Source organism: Balaenoptera acutorostrata, chromosome 2 (genome assembly GCF_949987535.1).
Source record: "Balaenoptera acutorostrata chromosome 2, mBalAcu1.1, whole genome shotgun sequence".
Taxonomy (NCBI): Eukaryota; Metazoa; Chordata; class Mammalia; order Artiodactyla; family Balaenopteridae; genus Balaenoptera; species Balaenoptera acutorostrata.
The window spans coordinates 104058870-104083225 of record NC_080065.1 but is presented as its reverse complement, the minus strand read 5'-3'; the positions used below and the strand labels follow the sequence as shown (position 1 = coordinate 104083225).

At 42.9% G+C, this 24356-nt stretch overlaps 1 protein-coding gene and 1 pseudogene across 1 annotated transcript in view; both read left to right on the top strand.

Annotated features, from left to right (window-relative positions):
* LOC130707054 (peroxisomal multifunctional enzyme type 2-like) overlaps positions 1–16693 on the top strand; it is a 63875-nt gene extending 47182 nt beyond the window's left edge. Inside the window, exons 16-19 of the mRNA XM_057539724.1 lie at positions 274–343; positions 1045–1151; positions 3351–3437; positions 16127–16693. Coding sequence (XP_057395707.1) covers positions 274–343; positions 1045–1151; positions 3351–3437; positions 16127–16153 — 291 coding nt within the window. The 3' untranslated portion in view covers positions 16154–16693. The remainder of the gene's footprint in view (positions 1–273; positions 344–1044; positions 1152–3350; positions 3438–16126) is intronic.
* A 523-nt stretch (positions 16694–17216) lies between these two features.
* On the top strand, positions 17217–21635 carry LOC130707063 (protein FAM170A-like; annotated as a pseudogene).
* Positions 21636–24356: the final 2721 nt, after the last annotated feature.

Genomic DNA, 24356 nt, shown 5'->3' with positions numbered 1-24356 from the left:
TAACCAGTGTTGTTCCCAGATGTAGTTCTTGGTTCCCCTTCCTATTATTTGACAGTCCTCACGCCTTATGATCTCAGTGGCAGGTGTTACAAAAAGCATTTGATTTACACTTAATCTTTTTTTGTTAGAAATAGTTATTTTTTAATCAAAGCTACTATTAGGTACATTATAATGCATTTCTTATGCAATAATCAGCCATATTTCCTGTTTTTATTTTAATGTATTCTAAGAAGGCACTGGGTGCTAGTTTCTTTTATAATTCTTTCTCCACAGGCTGCTTTGTACCGCCTCAGTGGAGACTGGAATCCCTTACACATTGATCCTGACTTTGCTAACTTAGCAGGTGAGTTGCTAATAATGTGAGCCAATGAAAATATTAGCTCAGTTATCTAAATAATACTTAAAGCCGTCGCTACTTATGACTGGAAGTTTGAGTAACATTTTAAAAATAGCCCTCTCCTAATATGTTTATGCAAAAGACATGGAAAGGTGGGAAGTAGTGTTCAGAAAATGGTGTACGTGAAATTCAGATTATGGTGGAAGGTAGCTCCTGCTAGTGCAAGGTCTAGGATAGGACCATGGGGATGGGTGTCTGAGTTATCATGAAGGTCAAGGCCATTGGAGGCGAGAGCAAAGAACTGAAAGGTTGAAGAAGGATCATCTACATACATGGATATTGAAATCACTGTGGATGATTTCATGGTTACAACCAAAGCGAAACAAAATAATTATTTGTGTCCCCAGATCTCTGACATTCCTTCCTTTTTTTTTTCTTTTTTTGTTTATTTCATAATTTTTTTCCCAGGAAGTATTATTTATAAAATATTTTCCATGTTTCTTAACACATTATTGACTGGAGATGTATTAACGCCATAGGCGTTAGTTTCTGCAAAAATCCCCCTGGTCAATAATGTGTTAAAATAGATGGTATGATTCAGTCTAATGCAGTTTAAAAATGTATTTTTGAAGTCCTGAATGAACTGTTCTTGGTTTTTAAACATGAAATGTGCCTTTATCTAACTAAATTCTCTCTCTCATTTTTAGGTTTTGACAAGCCCATATTACATGGATTATGTACATTTGGATTTTCTGCCAGGCATGTTTTACAGCAGTTTGCAGATAATGACGTGTCAAGATTCAAAGCAATTAAGGTATGTGTAAATTATTAATAATTTAACTACTTGTTCCTTTTTAGTTTTAGAGGAGTCTTAGTGACTTCATTTAAAAATAGGTACTATACCGAAGTTATTATTTTTATTGTTTCATTGACTTGGCAATCAGCAAGTTTTCTTTTTGTAGCTATAAATGCCTCTATTACACATGCATCATGAAGGATATTATATACAGTTATACTTTTAACAGATTGATTTGATTGTTTTGTAAATTAATTAGGAGCATACATATATCAGCATATATGCCTTAACAAACTCAAGATTTACCTTTAAAAATTTATTTATTCATGTTTTACTGTTTTATAATTTGCCTTAATTTAATTGAAAATGTTAAGTGGCTGCATTTGAACTCTAATAAACATGCACCTATATCAGTATGTTGGTTGCATATTGATTTTAGTTTTGCACTTTTTTTTTTGTGGTCACTGTAAATTTCTTTATTTTTTGGCTGTATTGAGTCTTTCTTGCTGCGCGCAGGCTTTCTCTAGTTGTGGCGAGTGGGGGCTATTCTTCATTGTGGTGTGCGGGCTTCTCATTGCGGTGGCTTCTCTTGCTGCGGAGCACAGGCTCTAGGTGTGCGGGCTTCAGTAGTTATAGCACGCGGGCTCAGTAGTTGTGGCTCGTGGGCTCTAGAGCACAGGCCCAGTAGTTGTGGCACACGGGCTTAGTTGCTCCACAGCATGTGGGATATTCCTGGACCAGGGCTCGAACCCGTGTCCCCTGCATTGGCAGGCGGATTCTTAACCACTGCACCACCAGGGAAGCCCTAGTTTTGCACTTTTAAGTTAGCTTCAAGTTTTCATCCATTATAAATTGCAAAGAAAACTGACTCTGCACAGTTTTGCATAAATCGAAAGACATACACTTAAAACAAAACAAAACAAAACTTTAAGGCAGTGTCAAATAGCTCCAAAAGCTTTTATCAGTTTGTGCTCCATGCAGCAGTAGAAATTTATTTTCTGATGTCTTGCCTTTGATAACACTGATTATTCTCATTATTATAACTATTTTATAGTTATTATTATAATTATTTAAAAAACCAGCCAATAATATATACACAGAGCAAATAAAATAGTAGAGAAAATTAGGAAATAAAAAATGTAATTATTCTGTCCTATACAACAACCCCAGGTCTTATTCCTCAGACTTAATTAGTGCTACTTTTTTTTTTTTTTTAATTTTATTTATTTATTTATTTATTTATTTATTTTTGGCTGTGCTGGGTCTTCGGTTCGTGCGAGGGCTTTCTCTAGTTGCGGCAAGTGGGGGCCACTCTTCATCGCGGTGCGGGGACCGCTCTTCATCGCGGTGCGCGGGCCTTTCACTATCGCGGCCCCTGCCGTTGCGGGGCACAGGCTCCAGTCGCGCAGGCTCAGCAGCCGTGGCTCACGGGCCCAGCTGCTCCGTGGCATGTGGGATCTTCCCAGACCAGGGCTCGAACCCGTGTCTCCTGCATTAGCAGGCAGATTCTCAACCACTGCGCCACCAGGGAAGCCCCCAATTAGTGCTACTTTTAACTGCTTCTCTTAAGTTGTTCTGGTGGTTACCTATATAACTCTACTTAATATGATTATTCTTCTGTGTTTTGATTTGTCAAGATTAAACTATTTATTGATTCTATATTTTGAAAGACAAAGAATTAACTTTTTTTTTTTTTTTTTTTAAGGATTTTCTTTTTAATTAATTAATTAATTTATTTTTGTCTGTATTGGGTCTTCGGTTCGTGCGAGGGCTTTCTCCAGTTGCGGCAAGCGGGGGCCACTCTTCATCGCGGTGCGGGGACCGCTCTTCATCGCGGTGCGCGGGCCTTTCTCCATCGCGGCCCCTCCCGTTGCGGGGCACAGGCTCCAGACGCGCAGGCTCAGCAATTGTGGCTCACGGGCCCAGCTGCTCCGTGGCATGTGGGATCTTCCCAGACCAGGGCTCGAACCCGTGTCCCCTGCATTAGCAGGCAGATTCTCAACCACTGCGCCACCAGGGAAGCCCCAAAGAATTAACTTTTACTAACTATATCTCTACTAATTTTATCATATTACTATTTTTATGAATTTAAGTATAGTCCAGTCTCTGTTTCTTCCTTTTATGCTCTCCAACCTTCCCCCCAAATACCACCCCCCCGCAAAGTGGAAAAGTTTCATATTAAAACATTCTTAACCCTAAAACACATTTTTTTGAAAGGTTCGTTTTGCAAAACCAGTATATCCAGGACAAACTCTACAAACTGAGATGTGGAAGGAAGGAAATAGAATCCATTTCCAAACCAAGGTATGGATAATGTAGTTAGAGGTACATTGTTTCGTTACCCTCTTCACTGTATCCTATAATTATGTTCCATCCTAGCATTCTTTTGGTTAATATTATGGATATGAGATAAAACTTAGAAAGTTTTTTTTAAAAAATCAGTGGTAACTTTTAATTGAAAATAAGATGCCTCCGTACCTTGTTTTTTATTTTCTTTTTTTTTTTTTTTTTTTTTTTTTACAGTCCAGGTCTTTTATTTTCTTTACCCCCATCATGCCATGAATTCATAGGGAGTGGGCTCCAGCAGTTCAGGCTTCTCTCCATTGGTTCCCACGAAGTGTGCTTCCCTGGGGGAGCAGGCTGGCGCTTCAGCTGAACCCAAGTACCTTTCTCTTTGGCTTCCTTCTTTTTCTGATCATTTTCCTTCACTCGTTTCAGGAAGCTATCTCAGCTCTTAGAGTGCGTAACATGCTCGATACGCACATTAATTCTCTTGGCAAGAATCTTGCCCTTAGCTTGTATGTTTACAATGATGCCAACAGCATGCTGGGTAACATTGTAGACTCTCCCAGTTTTGCCATGGCAACATTTGTGGGGCATTCCTTTTTGAACAGTGCCCGTTCCCTTGATATCTACAATATCACCTTTCTTGTAGATTTGCATGTATGTGGCCAAAGGAGCAGCTCCATGTTTTCTAAAAGGCCTAGAGAACATGTAGCGGGTGCCCCTCCTCTTTCTCTTTGTGTTGGTCATTTTGGCGAATTACTGGAAGATGGAGGTTCTGGCCGAAAAGAAGCTATTTTCTGTTTTTTATTCTCAGCTAAATTGGTGCCTGTCTACATAGCATTTCTGAAAACCCAACCAACCATATCTTTTTGGCTCAACCCATCATTCAAGTTGTTGTCAGAATATAATCTTCAGAAAATTAAAGGCATGACTCTCAGACAGATATAAAATGAAAATGTGACACAAATTAACATCTTATGTCACAGAGTCTGGGCTTAATTAATAGTAAGTAACAAGACAGAGTATATCTCCCTATAGAGTTAAGTAATTTTGGGGTGAGGCTGTTAGCAGTGCTCCAGTAAAATACTAAAAGGACATGCAATCAGCCTTTTATAAGTTTTTTACAGATTATTTTTGTTAATACAGTTGACCAGGGTGACACTTTTTGGCCTGATCATTTGTACTACATTGATGGTTTGTGTCGAGCAGTTTAAATACCACCACCAACAATAATAACAGCTTAAAGTTGTCGAGTACCTATAAGCAGGCTATCCCATTATTTCTACTATGCGTAACAGCTCTACATTTAATTTAGGAAAATCTAGGTTCAGGTCTCCTAAATAACTTGCTCATGGTCACATAGAAAGTGGTGGAGCTGGGATAGACACCCAGGCCTGCCTGGCTCAAGGCTTCCTTCCTAGGCCCTAACTTTTTTTTTTTTTTTTTTTACTGTATCATGATTTCTTTCATAAATATAAATAACTTTGCAGAACTCTTCTTTGTATGGCTGCCTTCTCCTTATTACTTCCTGCTGCTTGCAGTATCATTTTCCTGCTTCATGTATGCACACTATTTCACTTTGCAAATTTCTTTTGTCTTTTCGGCTTCAGAGGAAGCTCTACCTTGTCCTCAGAGGCAGTCCCTTACTACTCCCCTTTCCCTCATCCATATAAAAACACATACTGGCTTTCTCTGAAATCCTCCTACAATTAATGTTGGTGCCACATATTCTGGGACCCTCTTATTTTCTAATTATTTCACCTACGTTTATTCTATTTATTTATTTACTTTTAACATCTTTATTGGAGTATAATTGCTTTACAATAGTGTGTTAGTTTCTGCTGTATAACAAAGTGAATCAGCTATACATAAATATATATCCCCGGGCTTCCCTGGTGGCGCAGTGGTTGAGAATCTGCCTGCTAATGCAGGGGACACGGGTTCGAGCCCTGGTCTGGGAAGATCCCACATGCCGCGGAGCGGCTGGGCCCGTGAGCCACAATTGCTGAGCCTGCGCGTCTGGAGCCTGTGCCCCGCGACGGGAGGGGCCGCGATAGAGAAAGGCCCGCGCACCGCGATGAAGAGCGGTCCCCGCACCGCGATGAAGAGTGGCCCCCGCTTGCCGCAACTGGAGAAAGCCCTCGCACGAACCGAAGACCCAACACAGCCAAAAATAAATAAATAAATAAATAAATAAGAAAATCCTAAAAAAAAAAAATATATATATATATATATATATATCCCCATATACCCTCCCTCTTGCGTCTCCCTCCCACCCTCCCTATCCCACCCCTCTAGGTGGACACAAAGCACCAAGCTGATCTCCCTGTGCTATGTGGCTGCTTCCCACTAGCTATCTATTTCACATTTGGTAGTGTATATGTGTCCATGCCACTCTCTCACTTCATCCCAGCTTACCCTTCCCTCTCCCCGTGTCCTCAAGTCCATTCTCTACATCTGCATCTTTATCCCTGTCCTGCCCCTACATTCTTCAGAACCATTTTTTTTTTTTTAGATCCCATATATATGTATCAGCATACAGTATTTGTTTTTCTCTGACATACTTCACTCTGTATGACAGTCTCTAGGTCCATCCACCTCACTACAAATAACTCAATTCCATTTCTTTTTATGGCTGAGTAATATTCCATTGTATATATGTGCCACATCTTCTTTATCCATTCATCTGTCGATGGACACTTAGGTCGCTTCCACGTCCTGGCTATTGTAAATAGTGCTGCAGTGAACATTGTGGTACATGACTCTTTTTGAATTATGGTTTTCTCAGGGTATATGCCCAGTAGTGGGATCGCTGAGTCGTATGGTAGTTCTATTTTTAGTTTTTTAAGGAACCTCCATACTGTTCTCCATAGTGGCTGTATCAATTTACATTCCCACCAACAGGGCAAGAGGGTTCCCTTTTCTCCACACCCTCTCCAGCATTTATTGTTTGTAGATTTTTTGATGATAGCCATTCTGACCAGTGTGAGGGGATACCTCATTGTAGTTTTGATTAGCATTTCTCTAATGATTAGTGATGTTGAGCATCCTTTCATGTGCTTGTTGGCAATCTGTATATATTATTTAGAGAAATGTCTATTTAGGTCTTCTGCCCATTTTTGGATTGGGTTGTTTGTTTTTTTGATGTTGAGCTGCAGGAGCTGCCTGTACATTTTGGAGATTAATCCTTTATCAGTTGCTTTGTTTGCAAATATTTTCTCCCACTCTGAGGTTTGTCTTTTCGTCTTGTTTATGGTTTCCTTTGCTGTGCAAAAGCTTTTAAGTTTCATTAGGTCCCATTTGTTTATTCCTGTTTTTATTTCCATTACTCTAGGAGGTAGGTCAAAAAGGATCTTGCTGTGATTTATGTCATAGAGTGGTCTGCCTATGTTTGCCTCTAAGAGTTGTATAGTGTCTGGCCTTACATTTAGGTCTTTAATCCATTTTGAGTTTCTTTTTGTGTATGGTGTTAGGGAGTGTTCTAATTTCCTTCTTTTACATGTAGCTGTCCAGTTTTCCCAGCACCACTTATTGAAGAGGCTGTCTTTTCTCCATTGTATATTCTTGCCTCCTTTATCAACGATAAGGTGACCATATGTGTGTGGGTTTGTCTCTGGGCTTTCTATCCTGTTCCATTGATCTATATTTCTGTTTTTGTGCCAGTACCATACTGTCTTGATTACTGTAGCTTTGTAGTATAGTCTGAAGTCAGGGAGCCTTGTTCCTCCAGCTCCGTTTTTCTTTCTCAAGATTGCCTTGGCTATTCAGGGTCTTTTGTGTTTCCATATAAATTGTGAAATTTTTTGTTCTAGTTCTGTGAAAAATGCCATTGGCAGTTTGATAGGGATTGCACTGAATCTGTAGATTGCTTTGGGTAGTATAGTCATTTTCCCAGTATTGATTCATCCAATCCAAGAACATGTTATATCTCTCCATCTGTTTGTATTATCTTTAATTTCTTTCATCAGTATACTGTAGTTTTCTGCATGCAGGTCTTGTGTCTCCTTAGGTAGGTTTATTCCTAGGTATTTTATTCTTTTTGTTGTAATGGTAGATGGGAGTGTTTCCTTAATTTCTCTTTCAGCTTTTTCATCATTAGTGTATAGGAATGCAAGAGATTTCTGTGCATTAATTTTATATCCTGCTACTTTACCAAATTCCTTGATTAGCTCTAGTAGTTTTCTGGTAGCATCTTTGGGATTCTCTGTGTATAGTATCATGTCATCTGCAAACAGTGACAGTTTTACTTCTTCTTTTCCGATTTGGATTCCTTTTATTTCTTTTTCTTCTCTGATTGCTGTGGCTAAAACTTCCAAAACTATGTTGGAAAATAGTGGTGAGAGAAGGCAACCTTGTCTTGTTCCTGATCTTAGTGGAAATGGTTTCAGTTTTCCACCATTGAGAATGATGTTGGCTGTGGGTTTGTCATATATGGCCTTTATTATGTTGAGGTAAGTTCCCTCTATGCCTAGTTTCTGGAGAGCTTTTTTCATAAATGGGTGTTGAATTTTGTCACAAGCTTTTTCTGCATCTATTTAGATGATCATATGGTTTTTCTCCTTCAATTTGTTAATATGGTTTATCACATTGATTGATTTGCATATATTGAAGAATCCTTGCATTACTGGGATAAACCCCACTCGATCGTGGTGTATTATCCTTTTAATGTGCTGCTGGATTCTGTTTGCCAGTATTTTGTTGAGGATTTTTGCATCTGTGTTCATCAGTGATATTGGTCTGTTGTTTTCTTTCTTTGTGACATCTTTGTCTGGTTTTGGTATCAGGGTGATGGTGGCCTCATAGAATGAGTTTGGGAGTGTTCCTACCTCTGCTATATTTTGGAAGAGTTTGAGAAGGATAGGTATTAGCTCTTCTCTAAATGTTGGATAGAATTCGCCTGTGAATCGTTTTTGCTCATAGTCTACAGCTGAATTCTTGTGTCAACAGTAAATATTCCAGCAGAAGGAGTGGGGGTTTGATCATTTTACTGCTTTCTGCAGGGCAGACTCTGTGGGCTCATGGCAACATCGAATCTTCAGTGACCCCAGTTGTCACACCCAGGAGTCGGTTTCTCTCTAATCCTTTTCAGAGCTATGAATAGCAGGGAAACATGATTTATAGACCAAGAGGCATTTTAATCATGGGATTTGTGAGCATTTCATATTCCCTTCCTCATGATGGATACACTGCCCATCCTTTGGAAGAGACACTAAGATGTTGGTCAGATCCTGTTAACCTCATTTACTTCCATGAATTCATGTCAAGTGTATTAGGTTCATGCAGGAGATTTTCAAAACCCTACCAAATGGGTTTAGAGGAAGATGGGGCTAACTTCAGATTACTTCTTTAGGCCAGAGGTTTTCCTAGGCACCAGTAATCATCTGATTCTGCTTTCTAAGGCTGCTTGCTTTACTTACAATTCATACGTAGAAGCTAAGTCCCTGATGGAAAGGTGTTCTTTACAGTTGTGGGTTTTACCTCAATCTCTGGGCTCCTTTAAAAATAAACTTCGAATATTCTTCTCAACCCTAGTTATTTGAACTCTCTGAGTCTCAGCTCAGTTTATTAACATTCTTAATTTGCAGTGGATCTGTATGTCTTATGTCCTTAATACATTGCTTCACACAGGGACACCAGCTCAGGAAGATTTCGTCTGTTGCAAATTTATGAGGAAGTTGAATATTTATTTTTGGTACTTTTTCACCACCTCCCCAACATCTACCTCCTGACCAGATACCATTTCTTCTTTTTCCTGTCTCTACATTTCCAATCCCATTCAAAAATGGCCCAATCCTCAGCCTGTTTTCCCCTAGTCCTTGCTAAAACAATGGCTGATGATGGTTTAAATTAAGGCACCACTTCTCATGAGGTTCCTTGTATTTTAATAAAAATCTTTGAGGGGTAAATATTCAAAGTACTACTTCTCTATGGTTAAATTTTAGGCAGTGTAAAAAACAGTTTTAGATGGAGATGAAGGGAGTTGGGTGGATTACACAGGACATGGGATGAACAGGGCTGTCACTTTTGTTCAGTTACATGAACATGGTGACAGGCAAACATAAATGCAGAGATGGCATTTCTATGCTGGTATGGGGAAAAAGAAGAGAGGCCACTGGTCAGGACATTGTTTGGCCTAGGGAGGAAGAAGATCGAGTACTTTGGTAATTTATTTAAGCTTTTGTTTTTTTGCGGGTTAGGGGAGCAAGTAGGGGAGCTCATACTTGAAGCCGAATCCGGCATCTGTACCCTAACACCGAATTAAATCTCAAGACAGAGTTTTGGGTGAAGTAGAAAAGAATAGCTTTATTGCTTTGCCAGGCAAAGGGGGCTAGAGCAGGCAATTGCCCTCAAAACTCTGTGTCCCTGACCCGGAGAGGGTTGTGAGGAGTTTTATAGTAATCGTTCAGAGAGGAGGGTGTGATCAGCTCATGGACATTCCTCTGATTGGTTGGTGGTGAGGTAAGTGGGAGTCAGCATCATCAACCTTACGGTTCCAACTGGTTCTGGGGTTTGTGTGTTTGTGGGTAGCACACCGTTGACTTCTCCCCCCTGGTGGGGCTTTCAGTATCTGCAAAACAGCTCAAAGATATTGTTATCTGTATCCCTTGAGGGGGAACCAGGACCCTGCCCCAAGGCTGCAGTATTGTTTCTTTTGACTATTCCTCCCTTGTCTGCATCCCCTCCCTTCCCTAATCAGCAACTATTTGAACCTTCTCGTTGGAACTCAGGGAAGGTCATGGAGGCTGAACGAAGCCTATTTCCTGTAATCAAGAAATGGGGGACACCGATATAGGCTTTTGTGCCCAGGAACCCCACAGGGTCCTGCTAGGGATCATACTCAGTGCAAGGAGATGTGGAAAATCCAGAGATAAGGAATCTTGGCCTCTACTTTACAAGGGATCCTACTCTATGTTGTGGGGGAAATCAGACACATTCATGAAGAGTCTGCCCGAGTGGAGAATGGGAAAAGAGTTATCACAGAGGTACAACTAGCATGCTGGGAAAATGCTGGGTCCATTCTCACTGGGATATCTGGAAGGGCTTCCTGTAGAAAGTGGGATTTTAATTGAACTTTGAAAAATTATACTTTTGAAAGAAATGACTTGAGTAAGCGCCTGTCCTCTGATGGAGGGAGGGAAGTCTGGCCTAGTTGAGTGGAGGCGAGAAGGTGAGTGTTATGCTTAGTCTGGAAAACTCAGCAGGGTCTTCAATCCTAGGGCTGTGAATGTTCGGTTGAATATTTTAGGTTTTATTCTTCTCGCATTGAGAAGCCATTTAAGATTTGAGCAGGGGAATAATATTCTTAAAGAAAATAACTATGACCAGGATGAATTGAAGGGAGGGAGGAACGACATACTCATTTGTCTACAATTTGGGGAAGAGAGGAAGATTATCTCTAATTCATTAGATGTGCATTGTATCAGCGGGAGCAAAATAAGCAGCATATCTTGATACATAAATCCTCCTCCCATATATGCATTCTTTTTCACCAGGGAGCAAGTATTTGGCAGCCAAGTTATCTTTAAAGTAATAATAAGGAAGCTATTTGGAATAAGTGTTTCAGAACCATTTGTTACTTTGCACAGACCTATGAGCAAATAGGATTGAGCTAAAGCATTTACAGTGGTATGTGGTTCTGCAGGGGCTGCCACACTATTATATATACTTTTATCTTGGCTAAACTCTAGCTGTTGCCACTGCTATTACTCAAAGAACTGAAGTGTCAACAAGCTAATCAAAATAGCAAAGTGGGAGTCAAGAGTTTTTCCGCCTGTTTCTTAAAGTCTTAGGAAGATTGTTTCCTTTTTATTCCCTATATTCAGAACATAAAAGCCTCCCAGACATCTCATCTTTACTAGGTCAAACATTTCAAAAGGCAGTGGGATTATTTTCCAGTTGCTTTTCAGTTTAAGGCAAGTGTTTTAGGGGCTTCCAAAGCCTCCCTCCTGAATCAATTTATGAAAAAAAAAATGAAGTAAAGGCATTATTAACCCAACTACATTGTCTTGGTATAAAAGTCCTAACATAGCATAGTGGGAAAAGGTTCTGAATCATGACCTAAGTGATCTGAGTTCTAGACCCAGTTTTGTGAATGCATAGCTTGATGGTTTTGTCAAGTGTCATATTTAACAGGGAGGGATTAGAATTTTTCTGTATGGTTTCTGTACTCTTCAGTAGTATTGTTCACAATGATTTTTGCCTAAGGAGTCTAGAAAATGGAGAGACACATGATAATGTTGCAGGAAGAGGGACCTCTTCCAGGGCCCAAGAGTGGGCTCTTGTCTACCACTCAGAAATGAATTTTCTGAGGAGACACACGTGCTGACAATGCAAGAGACTTTATTAGGAAGGGGTGTCCGGGCGGAGAGCAGCAGGGTAAGGGAACCCAGGAGAACTGCTCTGCCATGTGGCTCACAGTCTCAGGTTTTATGGTAATGGGGTTAGTTTCCGGGTTGTCTCTGGCCGATCATTCTGCCTCAGGATCCTTTCTGGTGGTGCACACATTGCTCAGCTAAGATAGGTTCCAGCGAGAAGGATTCTGGGAGGTTGGTAGGGCATATGGACTGGAGTCTCCTCTCTCCTTTTGACCTTTCCTGAATTCTTCCGGTTGGTGGTAGTTTGTTAGTTCCGCGTTCCTTACCAGGACCTCCTGTTGTAAGATAACTCGTGCAAGTGGTTACTATCGGGCCTGGTCAGGGCAGGCGGTTTTGGGCAGTGGTTTCCCTAAAAATAAGATGGTGGTCAACAATTTTGGGTGGAAGTGATGTGTGTTACTTTTGGGCCAGAACTCACACTGCCAGTGTGAGGCTCCAGAATTCTTTCTCTCTACAAAGATGACTGAGAGAGGTGGCTTCGTCAAGCTGGGGGCAGGAATAAGGAGAGCGGAGAGCAGAACGCCTAGCCAGCCACGTGCAGCCCATGCACAGGGAGCGGGAAATGAACCTTTGTTGTTTTAAACCCCTGAGATTTGGAGGAATTATTTGTGACAATAAAATGTCAAGCTTATTCTTGATTGATACGGTCTTCAAAGAGTATCACTGGGATGCATAGGGAAAGCCCCATGGATATGGAAGATCCTTCTTTTTCCTAAATTAAAGTTTAAGTGTTCTATACATAAATGTCAAAGCTGTTTTGAGGGGAATTGTTTCCTATCATTGGAAATACTGAAATATGGACTGGGCAACCTCTTGAAGGCAGTGCTGTAGAAATTGAAGGCAGTTGTGTGATATAATAGGAAATAGATATTTGGTCTTCAATGTTTCTGGCACAGAGCTGCTAAAACCCTTGGAATTTCCTAAGTGCTGAGAGCAATAAAGGTGTCTAAGGACGGAGGCTGGTTGCTAGTGGAGCCAACCAAGTGATTAGAGGGTTGGAACTTTCATTCCCACCCCTCTGAAGAGGTCAGAGGGGCTGGAGGTTGAATCATTCACCAAAGGCAAATGATTTAATCAATCATGCTTATGTTAATAAGCCTCCATAAAAACCCAAAAGGAGGGGGTTTGGATTGCTTCTGAGTCAGTGAACATGTGGAGATATGAGGAGAGTAGCATGCTCAGAGACCATGAAAGATTTAGACACTTTCCCTATGCCTTACCTTATGCATCTCTTCCATCTGGCTATTCCTGAGTCTATATATATATAAAACTTGTAATATGTAGTAAGTAAAATGGTTATCTAGTAAGTAAAGTGTTTCTCTGAGTTCTGTGAACCCGCTTTGTGTGAATGGATTAATCAAGCCGAAAGCAACATCTGGTTGGTCAGAAGCAAGGATGGAAACGTGCATTATTTGCTACTGGTGTCTGAGTGTGTGTGTGTGTGTGTGTGTGTGTGTGTGTGTGGTAGGAGCAGTCTTGTAGGACTGAGCCCTTAATCTGTGGAATCTGACGCTATCTTTGTGTAAATAGTGTCAGAATTGAGCTGCGTTTGTACAACACTCAGGTGGTGTCTGATAATGGCTTGGTGATACGGGGAACCCCCTGTCCCTCCACATTGGACTTGGTACTACAGCTGACTCTTGAACAACGTGGGTTTGAACTGCGTGGGTCCACTTATGGGTGGATTTATTTCAGTAAATACACATCCTTAGATTCAACCAAATGTGAATCAAAATTTCTATCCATGGTTGGTTAAGTCTGCGTATGCGAAACTTGTGGATAAGGAGGGCTGACTATATTATGCCATTGTACATAAGGGACTTGAGCATCTGTGGATTTTGGTGTCTGCAGGGGCTCCTGGAACCAATCCCCTGAGGTTACTGAGAAACGGCTATAGAATCTTAGGTTGGAACAGAGAAGTTCATGGTCCATTTGAGGTTAAAAGTATTCAGAGTTACAGCTCCTGAGGGTAACTGTTGCGCCTCACCTTTGTGCAGCTTGTATGGTTTATGAAGTGTTTTCTCCAGTGTTAACTTACTTGCTCTTCCGTGGATAGCAAAATGTTTCTTGACTGTACCTTTCATAGTGACTTGACAGGTGCTAAGAAAAATTTGTTTGGAGAAGCAAGCTAATTTTTTACCTGAATCCCATAGCTATTCTGATAGATGAGTGGTGATATCTCATTATGGTTTTCATTTTCATTTTCCTAATGGCTAGTGATATGAAACATCATTTCATGTGCTTATTTGCGATTTGTATATCCTTTTCAGTGAAGCATTTCTTCATATCTCTTGTCCATTTTCTAATCAAATTGTTTATTTTCTTACTGTTGAGTTTGAGCGTTCTTTATATGTTATAGACTTACTTCTTTGTTGGCTATGTAGTTTGTAAATATTTTCTCCCAGTCTCTAGCTTGACTTCTTATACTCTTAAAAGAATCTTTCACGTACCAAATGATTTTAGTTTTGATAATGTCTAGTTTACCTATTTTTCCTTTTATGGTTCATCTCATTCCTGGTTTATTGCAATAGGCCCACTGTTCTCTCTGATTCTGACCTTGCCTCCCAAAAGTCTGTTCTTAACAAAGCAATTAGAGTGATCTTTTAACATGTAATTTCTCATTTAAAACTCTCCAAGCTTCCCATGTCACTCAGAGTAAAAGCCAAAGTTTGAGCAGTAGCCTCTAAAACCCTATATAATTTGGTTCCTCATTATCCCTCTGACTTCCCCTCTTACCACTCTCTCCCTCCCTCAGCCACACTGGCTTTCTTCCTGGTATTCAAACAGGCCAGGCAACCCCTGACCCAGACTCCAGTCTCTTTTTGCCTGAAAAATGTAACCTTGGCTCTAAGCTCCCTTATTGCCCTCAGGTACTACTGAGATGAGGCCCTTTTAGTGAAGCCTTCCATGATCTCCCATTCAGCATAGAAATTGCCCTATTTCCTATAGTCCCATATCCAGTTGCTTGTTTTCTTTTTCATCATGGTACTTGCAAATATCTAACCTACTAGGTATTTTACTTATTTAAAAAAAATGGTCTATCTTCTCCTCTAGAATTAAGCTCCTTGAGAGAAACTCTTTGCATCTCTTTTGTTCTTAAATGTTCAAGTACAGAATCTAGAGAGCCTGGCACATAGTAGGGGCTAAATAACGGTTTCTATAATGAAGAATGGACAGAGAAATGAAGGAATGACAAAAGTATGTCCCAACCTAGCTGGGGCTTGCTGTGATGAACCCATTGGCTCTAGGTTGGAGAACCTGAGCTGGTACGTTTGGAATCATCTTTCCTTTTCTGAGGAGAGGTTCATTTCTTTCAGAAATTCAGGGTCTAAGAAAGATGCCTTAAGAATCATCCTCCTTGGAATGACGGCATTAGAACTTCTAATGAAAGTTCAGCTCCTAAGGAAGTGGTGATTATCACCGGTTGTTAATACTCTTTGTTGAATGGTTGGTGAGGAGCATTGTGGTTCCTCATCATTATGGATGGAGGGACCAAGCTGACAGTACGTGAGCTCACTGATCAATCTTAACTTCATTAAAAACCGGACAACTTTTTGTACTTACTGTTGCAAAGCAATAGGAAGGTACACAGCATCACTTATAAAATAATCTTGTAGTAACATGAAATCGAATCTAAATCTAATTAATTCTCTAGCTATAACTACCTGTTTATAAGGAAATAGAGGTAATAGGGAACATCTTAAATGACATCACAGGGATACAATCAACAGACTCCTGTGGACAATTCTACAGGATAAATTACTTAGTTTCTTCAATAAATCGGTGCCAAATCAAAGGGAGGGAGAACTGTTGTAGACTAAAAGACACATGGACATATTGCAAGGCGTGGACCTTCTTTAGATCTTGATTTCAATAGATCATGTATAAAAAAGACATTTAAACACATTTGGAGGCAATTGAGTATGGCTTAGTTATTGTGGTAAAAGAAATGATGATTAAATTTGTTGGGTGAGATAATGATGTTATGTTAGAAACAAGTTTTTATCTGTTGGAGGTAAATACTGTGGCATGTAAGGAGAAATGACATAATGTCTGAGATTTACAATAAAAAACAGCACTTCCCCCACCCTCCCCAAACTCCTAAACCAAAATAAATACACAAAAAACTAAAAGTGTGCGAGTGAGTGAGTGTGTTTGTGTGTGTGTGTGTAGCAGAAGAAGAATGGCAGACTTTTGATCATTGTTGCAACTGGGTGATGGGTAAGTGGTGCTGCATTCCTTTTATATCATTCTCTTTACTTTGTGTATGTTTGAAAATTTCTAGCACAAAAAAATTAAGAAAAAAACTCCTCCTTGCCCCTTCTTTTCTAGGGATTCTCCAAGAAGCAGGAAGATTGAATCTCATCAGCAAACCCTCACAAGGCTGAAGTTGTCCTCTCTTCACTCTCCCGCTGCCTGAAACCTTAAGTCATTCTGCAGTGCCCTTTCAAATTGGGACCCGCCTCAGTCCATGTGGTATGTCTAATGAAAGCAGTGACTTCTGGGAGGCTACCTCATCCTGTGCACCAATCTTCCCACTGGATCCTGGCCACTACCTCAAAATGAGGTGTCTCTAATTCTAGAGTGGAATCAGGAGGATCCAGATGCATTGCCACTTATAACTGGTATAAATTACAGCCCACAAGCAGAGGTGTGCAAGAAATAGTACGAAAATTTTTTTATAACTGCACGTAATTTGTATTTTAAGCCTTGATCCTGCTGGTGTCCTGTTTGGATTTCCGCCATCCCTATTTGGAAGTCATACGGGGCCAAGGTTTTGAGGGAGTGGGTGGAAGCATGATCATTGTTGACTGGAGCCCACAGTTGTAAGTGTAGATGCCCATCAGCTCGGGGGCCATGCCTCCTTTAGGTTTGGTGGCTCCTGTGCCATGCGTGGGACAGGTTGCCATGATTCTGCTTGTATGCACACTATAGCCATCTCCTTTTGGAATTTTTGCTCCATTTACCCCTCCAGCCACACTTGAGAGGCCTTTTCTCCTCCGGGATTTAGAGACATCTCTCTCTGACTTAATTAGCACATTTCAACACTCCAGTAGGGAAACAAGACAGTACCTAATTTCAAAAACCTGCTTCTGTTATGTTTCTGCTCAAGTATCCTCTCTTTTCCATGGAGTTTGCGATTTTAGAAATAAAAGCCAAGATGATCAGCATGCTATTTCTGCTATGTCCTGTTGGGCTCTTCCACTGGCCAGTGAACATAGGGTCTGCTACCCACTTGAATGCAGAAGGGAAAGGGTGAAATAAAGGAAGAAAAGGAAAAAAATGAACAGGAACAGATTAACATCTCAAAGTATCCTGCCACATTTGAAAGATGTGAGAGTTGAATTCATGGGAAAGGTTCTGCTGGGAAAAAGGAGTTGTTCTTGAAAATGGGGTATGTGCTGTTGCAGAGACTGTTGAACCTAGGTCCACAGAATGCTCTGATGTCATCACTGAGGTTAGAGAATTCTGCTGTAGGCCTGGCAACCTTTGAAACTTAACAGCCCTGGTGAGCACTAGGCAGTACTGCTTGTTCACTAAGTGGTCCAAGTTGTTCAGCCATTTAGGAGACTTGACTATTTTTATTTGTATTGAATCATTTCAACGGATTTCCCAAAAGCCAAGGAGGGCCAACCTGTAGGGAAGAGGAGGAGTTGGACGTGAGGCATCTTCTAAGGGAATCTTCCAGTTGGTACGATGAGACGGCGACAAAAGAGGAAACATCTGGAAAGTGAAGAGTCCCAGGAAACTGCCGAGAAGGGAGGAGGTATGTGGGGGGCAACTTGTCTGGGGCACATGGGTTTCTGCCAAACTGAGCCTTCTCTAGGAAGGGGGGTACTGAGAACGTGTCACCTGTGAAACAGGGTGCGAGAGACCTTGTCTCACTGATGCTGCCGTATCCACGCGGAGGGTCCCTGTGGTGTGAGACGGCACAGAACGGCCAGGTGCCCCTGGGAGATGGGAGGTCAGCTCCGCTGGTCTGAGGACCCTCTCCTGGGGCTGCCGGGCCTGGAGCTTTGTCGGACTCACAGCAGGCTGCATCCTGCTTGCACAGACCTAGAGGTGCAGCTTTTCTCAGTCCCCGAGTTCTCTCTTATTCTCTTTGATCTTCCCCTGGGGTCATGAGGTGGGGGTGTGAAGGATGCAAGGATGCTGAGAGAGACCCATGAGCTGCTTGGCCCCTTTTGCCAAAGTGGAAAGAGAAGCCCCATGAGTTGAAGGCCTTGTTGAAAAGTATCTTGAGAAGTGGAATGCAGTTCGAAAGGAGATTGTTTGTCTAGGGATGGTGTCATTGAAGGCAAGGAGGTTTTATTCCTTCGACAGGAAGAATTTCCCAAAGGAGATCAAGGGAAGGGAAGGGCTTTCCAGAGACTGAGCCCGCATGGGCGGGGGTGAGAGATGTCCTCAGGGTCCTGCGGGGAGCTCTGAGAGCCACGGGCCACCTGGTGCCTGCGTGCCTTAAACCTTAAACGTAGGCGAGTAGCTTGCCCTGGGAGAGGGGTGGTCACGTGAGGAAGTGGGGGCAGAGTGGAGCCTACCCCAGACTTCCAGCTGGAGGCCTCTGCCCCAGATTAGAGCCCAGTAGCTCCTACCAGGCCTAGGGTCCTGGAGACTAGGATGGGCCCTGGGAGTGGAGGTCTAGACAGCAGGCAGATTTTCAGGCAGTGGCTGGGACAGGCTGGGGAAGGCAATGACTGCCCCTGTCTCACCATTCAGAATATTTTTCTCTATATTCCAGTGTGTGTGTGTGTGAGTGTGAGTGTGTGTGTGTGTGTGTGGTAGTGGAGAGAAGAGCGGGATGAATGGGGGTAGAGTGCTCATCAGATATAAAGTCTGCATGGTAAAGTTCTTGTCACCCTGCCTGGACCTGGGTGACACTCGGTGTATGTAAGAGTGTGTACAGAATTCTTGTTAGGGGTGTTTTATGAGGCAGTAACTCATACACCCATGTACACTCTGATACAGCAAATATATCACACACCCCACATATAACTTCCTTATTAAACCACACACAGCACATGTAGGTATATACACGCATCACTCCTGAACTACGTTCTCATACAACCCACCTGTGTCACAATCCTCTCCTCCAACACCAAACGCTGGAGATGAGATATGTATATAGACACACACACTATATATATATGACACACACACTATATATATATGTATCTCCTCAACTCTCGCAAACACAGCTAACTTCAGCTATCTCTAAATACCTCTGTAAGAACCAGTCACATGTCATACACACCACACTTCTAACACATTCTTTAGTGATGCCAGACCCGCTTTGTACAAACCACAGTAAAGCACAGTCTCACTAACCCATGTCAGGGTTGCCAGATAAAATACGGGCTGTCCAGTTAAATTTGAATTCCAGATAAACAACAAGTAATTTTTCAGTATGAGTATGTCCCAAATATTGTATGGGCCATACTTACACGAAAAATAAGTAAGACCAAATACTGCATGGGAATACTTACACTACAAAATTATTCTGGGTTTATCTGAAATTGAAATTTAACCGGGTGCCCTGTATTTTTGTTTGCTAAGTCTGGCAACCCTTATATACTTACCGCCAGCTGATGTGTTATGTATTTATTGTATTGTTGTTTAGTGTTTGTCTTCCTCTACTAGAATGTGCAGCCTTACCAGAGACTAGAACAATGGAAGAGTGCCGGATACATAGGAGTAGCTGCTTACTGAACCTTGGTGAATGAATGAATGAACACACACCATAAATACAAGCCACACCGTGTGATGAGGAAAAGTTACATGTCCCAGAATTCCTGACTTGTGAACAGAAATCATGCACACAGAGGCCACAGATACAGATACACCCATCTGCACTGTGCTCCCCACGCCAACCCCACACTTACCACAGACTTAAGTGATAGACATCACTCACTCTTCACACATACTCACAGTCACCACCTAGGCCCACATTACCCACAAGACACTGACAGAATAAGTATTGATTTTAATTAAATACTGGAGTATCCACTGGGAACCACACTCTCAACTGTGTGTATTCACTGCACCTGACACATGTCAGACCGTCAGTAAATATTTGTGGCCAGAGGATTGAGGAACCCACCCTGAGCCTTTCATTCCTCCCTCAGGAATCTCGAAGTCACAAGAGGATCCCCCTCAGCTTGGATCTCCTGTGGTGGCCCAAGGCTGCAGCCCAGGGGCAGGGGAGGTCCCCTCTGCCTCTGAATACTTCTGTGCTTCTTCTCCACGCAAGCTCATCCGTGGTGGTAAGGGCGCGGGGCTCCTCAGGTGAGGGGCTGCTTGGCTGGGAGGCAGGAGGCACACAGATCCCAGGGAGGCTGAGAGGAAACCCAGGGTCAACAGAGGGGCTGAGGGCTCTGTGGAGGAGCCTGAGCAGGATGGCTGAGCTGTACGAGGGCGTGGATCTCAGCTGAGTCTGGGGGCGTGTGAATCCTGGTACCACCATGGTGGGGAAGTTAAGGAGCAGGGGCCGGAAAGGTCTGGGCTTGAGGTGGAGGGCAGAGGGACCAGATTAAGCATCTTCAGAGGAAAATGTAGGGTTTGCCTTTGCCTTTGCTTCCTGAGAAGGACAGAGTTCTTCATCATAGACCTCCAGCCTGAGAGCAGGACCATCCAGCTGAGGTCCACCCAGCTCACACATACATCCGCTCTCCAGGCACAGCCATTCTCAGTGCACACGTAAACCCCAAGCACGTGATCCACAGTGCTCCTCTCCTACACCCCCATTCCACAAGTAATGCACCACCGATATTCCCAAACTCACACTCCTCGTAGTACACGCATCCTCCCACATCCCTCACATACCACAGCCCTCACCACCATACTCCACACCCCTGTATATAGCCACCGCTCCAGTATCCCCCCACACGCAGATGAAAAGCCCACAGATGACACCAGATACACCACTCCATCCTACGGCCAACAGACACCAAGCTCATGACACAGCTACGTCATGCAAATGTCCCTCTCTCATCTACCACACCTGCTCCCTCAGCTTCCAGCATGGCCCGAGCATGTTATTATGTTTTTAATTTCCTTTCCCAGGAATCTGGAGATTACATCGAGACACTCCCCGGCCTAGAGCAGCCCTAGCCCGGGTTCAGGAAGAAGGGGAGACCGCTCCCCCACCACAGTGTGTCGCCTTCTCATCCCCTTCATTCAGTAAGACCTCTCTGTATACAAACAAAGAGGAAAGAGGCATGAAAATATACTACATGCGGGTGAAAACGATCAAGGGTGTAGCTGTCTCCTGGGAGACAGAGAAACCCTTGGGGTTGCTAGAAAAGCGGCTGAGGATAGAAGAAGTGACCCTTCCTGAGGATGTGCGGGTAGGTTCTCCCCGCTCTGCTGTGTCCACCAGAAACCGCCTGTCTGACAGTGAGCCCACTGGGGCGGAGAAAGAGTGTGAGGAAAGGGCAGAGCCATACAGCCCATCAGGGTCAGCTGCAGTCCAGGAGAGACCCAGGGCCAAGACACCGGACTGGCTGGTGACCATGGAGGCCGGCTTCAGGTGCATGGCCTGCTGCCGGGTGTTCCCCACCTTGGAGATCCTCCGGCAGCACGTGCGGTACGGTGTCCAGGAGGGCTTCAGCTGCCATGTCTTCCATCTCACCATGGCCCAGATGATGGGCGATGTGGAATCCGAGAGCACCACCGAGGAGGAGGTGGAGGAGGAGGAGAGGAGGAGGAGAAGCAAGGAGCAAAGGAGAATGAGGAGGAGCAGCCCACGGGGGAAGACCTCAGCCCGAGGAGACCGTGGAGCCAATGTCCAGGCTGCGTGTTACATTCTCCGAAGGAGAGGAAGTGAGCAGGGGCTGGGGCTGCGGAGGGAGCTGTACCTTCTCCGAGCCAGTCCCATCTCTCCACCCCAGACTCATGCTTCCATAAGGGAGAGTTGGGGGCTTTAGCACCTCAGGGGGAACTGAAGGGGAGATAACCGGCTCCCGTGCTTCTGGCCCAGTCATGTAATAATAAAGTCATGACTGTAAGTGGGAATTGATCCTGAGCTTTTCAGCTTCCACAGGAAATTCTCTTTAGCTAAGAAGTGTTTTTCTCTCTTTTGATTTCCACACAGCAACTGAGATTCATGGGACAAGATCCTAGAAGACGGTGTGGCCTTCTGTTGGAAGAGGTAAGGCTTGAGGCTGGCACAGTCTTCTGAGCCTAAGTCACGAGGGCCCCGAGGAGTGTAAGGGAAGGGGCCGCAGAGATGTGCTGGTTTATCTAATGGCTCTGCAGTTGCATCAACTTGGGACACACCCAGCACTTCCAAAGGAATTGACCTCTGTTGACTTAAACAAGAATGTGGAGCGTTTTGACTAGGAGTTTTCTCAGGGTCTGCATGATGGACCTCAGCTCTAAGAGGACGTACTGCCAGCAGCTCCTTCTCGGCAGAGAGAGCCAGGGGTGGTCTGAAGAGAGGACAGGGGGCCTCGCAGGACCAGAAGTTTGAGGTCTGAGAGCCTGTGGCCTGAGCTGAGATCTCACCCTGACCAGTGTACCTAGCTTTCTGGGACAAAGGGAAATGTGAAAGGGAGTCAGGTGGAAATGAGGTCCCCCGAGATATGGTAATGTTCCAGAAGCTTCGTTGTGCGGTAGTTGATCTGGAGCCAAGCTCACTGTGGTGTGTGTGGCTCTGAGCTTTAAGGCAACGCTGGAGGGTAACCCCGACCAGCAGAGCTTATAGTGCTTCTTGTCTCTTCCTGTTCTGCCTCATTTGTTTTATCCCTTCCAGGGAGAAGAAAGGACCCTCGGGATAGTAGTAGCAGACAGAGTGCCAGTGGTCTGAAGGAGGATGAAGGGCCCAGCACTCAGTCTAACATCATATGACAGTCTAAATATCATAGGCAATAAAGGGCATTTTCCAAACCTTTCCTGGATGTTTCATTTAATTACATTTATCTCTCTATGCATCTATCTATCAGTCATCTACATCTGTATCTTTCAGGGTTCGTGAACAAGCTTTCACATAAGCACTAGGGACGTCCACCAGCATTTTCCAGAAGGAGGCCTGGAAATTGCTGGGGACTTCTCACAAATAGGGAATGGCCACAACCCTTGCCACACAGACTATGTGCGTGGCCCTCCTGACTTACTCCCACTCACTCTGTGAATTGCCCGAGGTCTGAGATGGGGGTGCTGGCTGGAGGCAATGCTCACGTGCAGGCTGGATCTCCTCCAGATTCTGATTCTCTTCCTGGGCATGTCGTCCTCAAGCACAGTTTCCATGTCCCTGGCCACACTGATCTCCCTCCTTCAGTCCTTCCCTCCCTCCCTCTCCTGCCTCCTAGTGCAGAGAATACTTTTTACATTTGAGATGAGATTTATATTTTGTTCACAGAATTCTCACCTGTTCTACTGTGGCCTCCGTTTTTAACATTCCAAAGCTGAGAAGTTTCTTTTTTTCTCCCTCATTTCTGCTGAGTCTTTACCTTCCTAATGCAGTGAACTCAGAGTGCCTAGCTGACTGGATGGGGGAAAAAAATCCAGGGAGCAAAGAGAAATAATAAAAAATATATCCGTTAATTTTTCATAGTGTTATCCAACTATATATTTTTAAAAATTAGGAATAATATTAGGAATATTCTCTTTATAAAAAAACTGAATTATTGGGCTTCCCTGGTGGCGCAGTGGTTAAGAATCTGCCTGCAAATGCAGGGGACATGGGTTCGAGCCCTGGTCTGGGAAGATCCCACATGCCGCAGAGCAACTAAGCCCGTGCACCACAGCTACTGAGCCTGCGCTCTAGAACCCCCATGCCAAAACTACTGAGCCCCCGTGCCACAACTACTGAAGCCTGCATGCCTAGAGCTTGTGCTCTGCAACAAGAGAAGCCACTGCAATGGGAAGCCCGTGCACCACAGTGAAGAGTAGCCCCCGCTCACTGCAACTAGAGAATGCCCGCTAGCAGCAACAAAGACCCAAAGCAGCCAAAAATCAATAAATTAATTAAAAAAACAATTATGTTAAAGAGTACAATGTATAAAAGTACAATAAAATTCTCCCTTCATCACCCCCCAACCCCACTGTCAAGACTATTTCCTTTTGTAGAGATTATTGATCACTAGCTGTCTGATTTCAAGACTTTTGGTCCATGAATTTACATATGTAGGTGCTTTATATGTGATTTATAGCTTTACAGAGATTTTTTATTTATAAATTATATCATACCATATCTATTCTAAAATTAACATTTTGATTGGAGATATTTTGATGTCTTTAATATAGAGATTTAGTATAAATCTTTGCTGTAGGTCTATCCCATTTTTTAGGCCAATGTTATTTATTTACTTCTAGTGACAAATCATAATATAATTATTCCCCTATTGATGGACATTTCGAGAAAGATACTCTTTTTCTCCTGCAATTGCCTTGTGACTTTACCTGTTAACCAGATTGTGTTTCTTCTAAGTATTTTTGATTTATAAATTGTATCATACCATATCTATTCTAAAATTAATATTTTGATTGGAGATCTTTTAATGTCTTTTAGATAGAGATTTACTATTAATATTTTAAATAGTCTCCCGTTTCCCTGTGGATTATT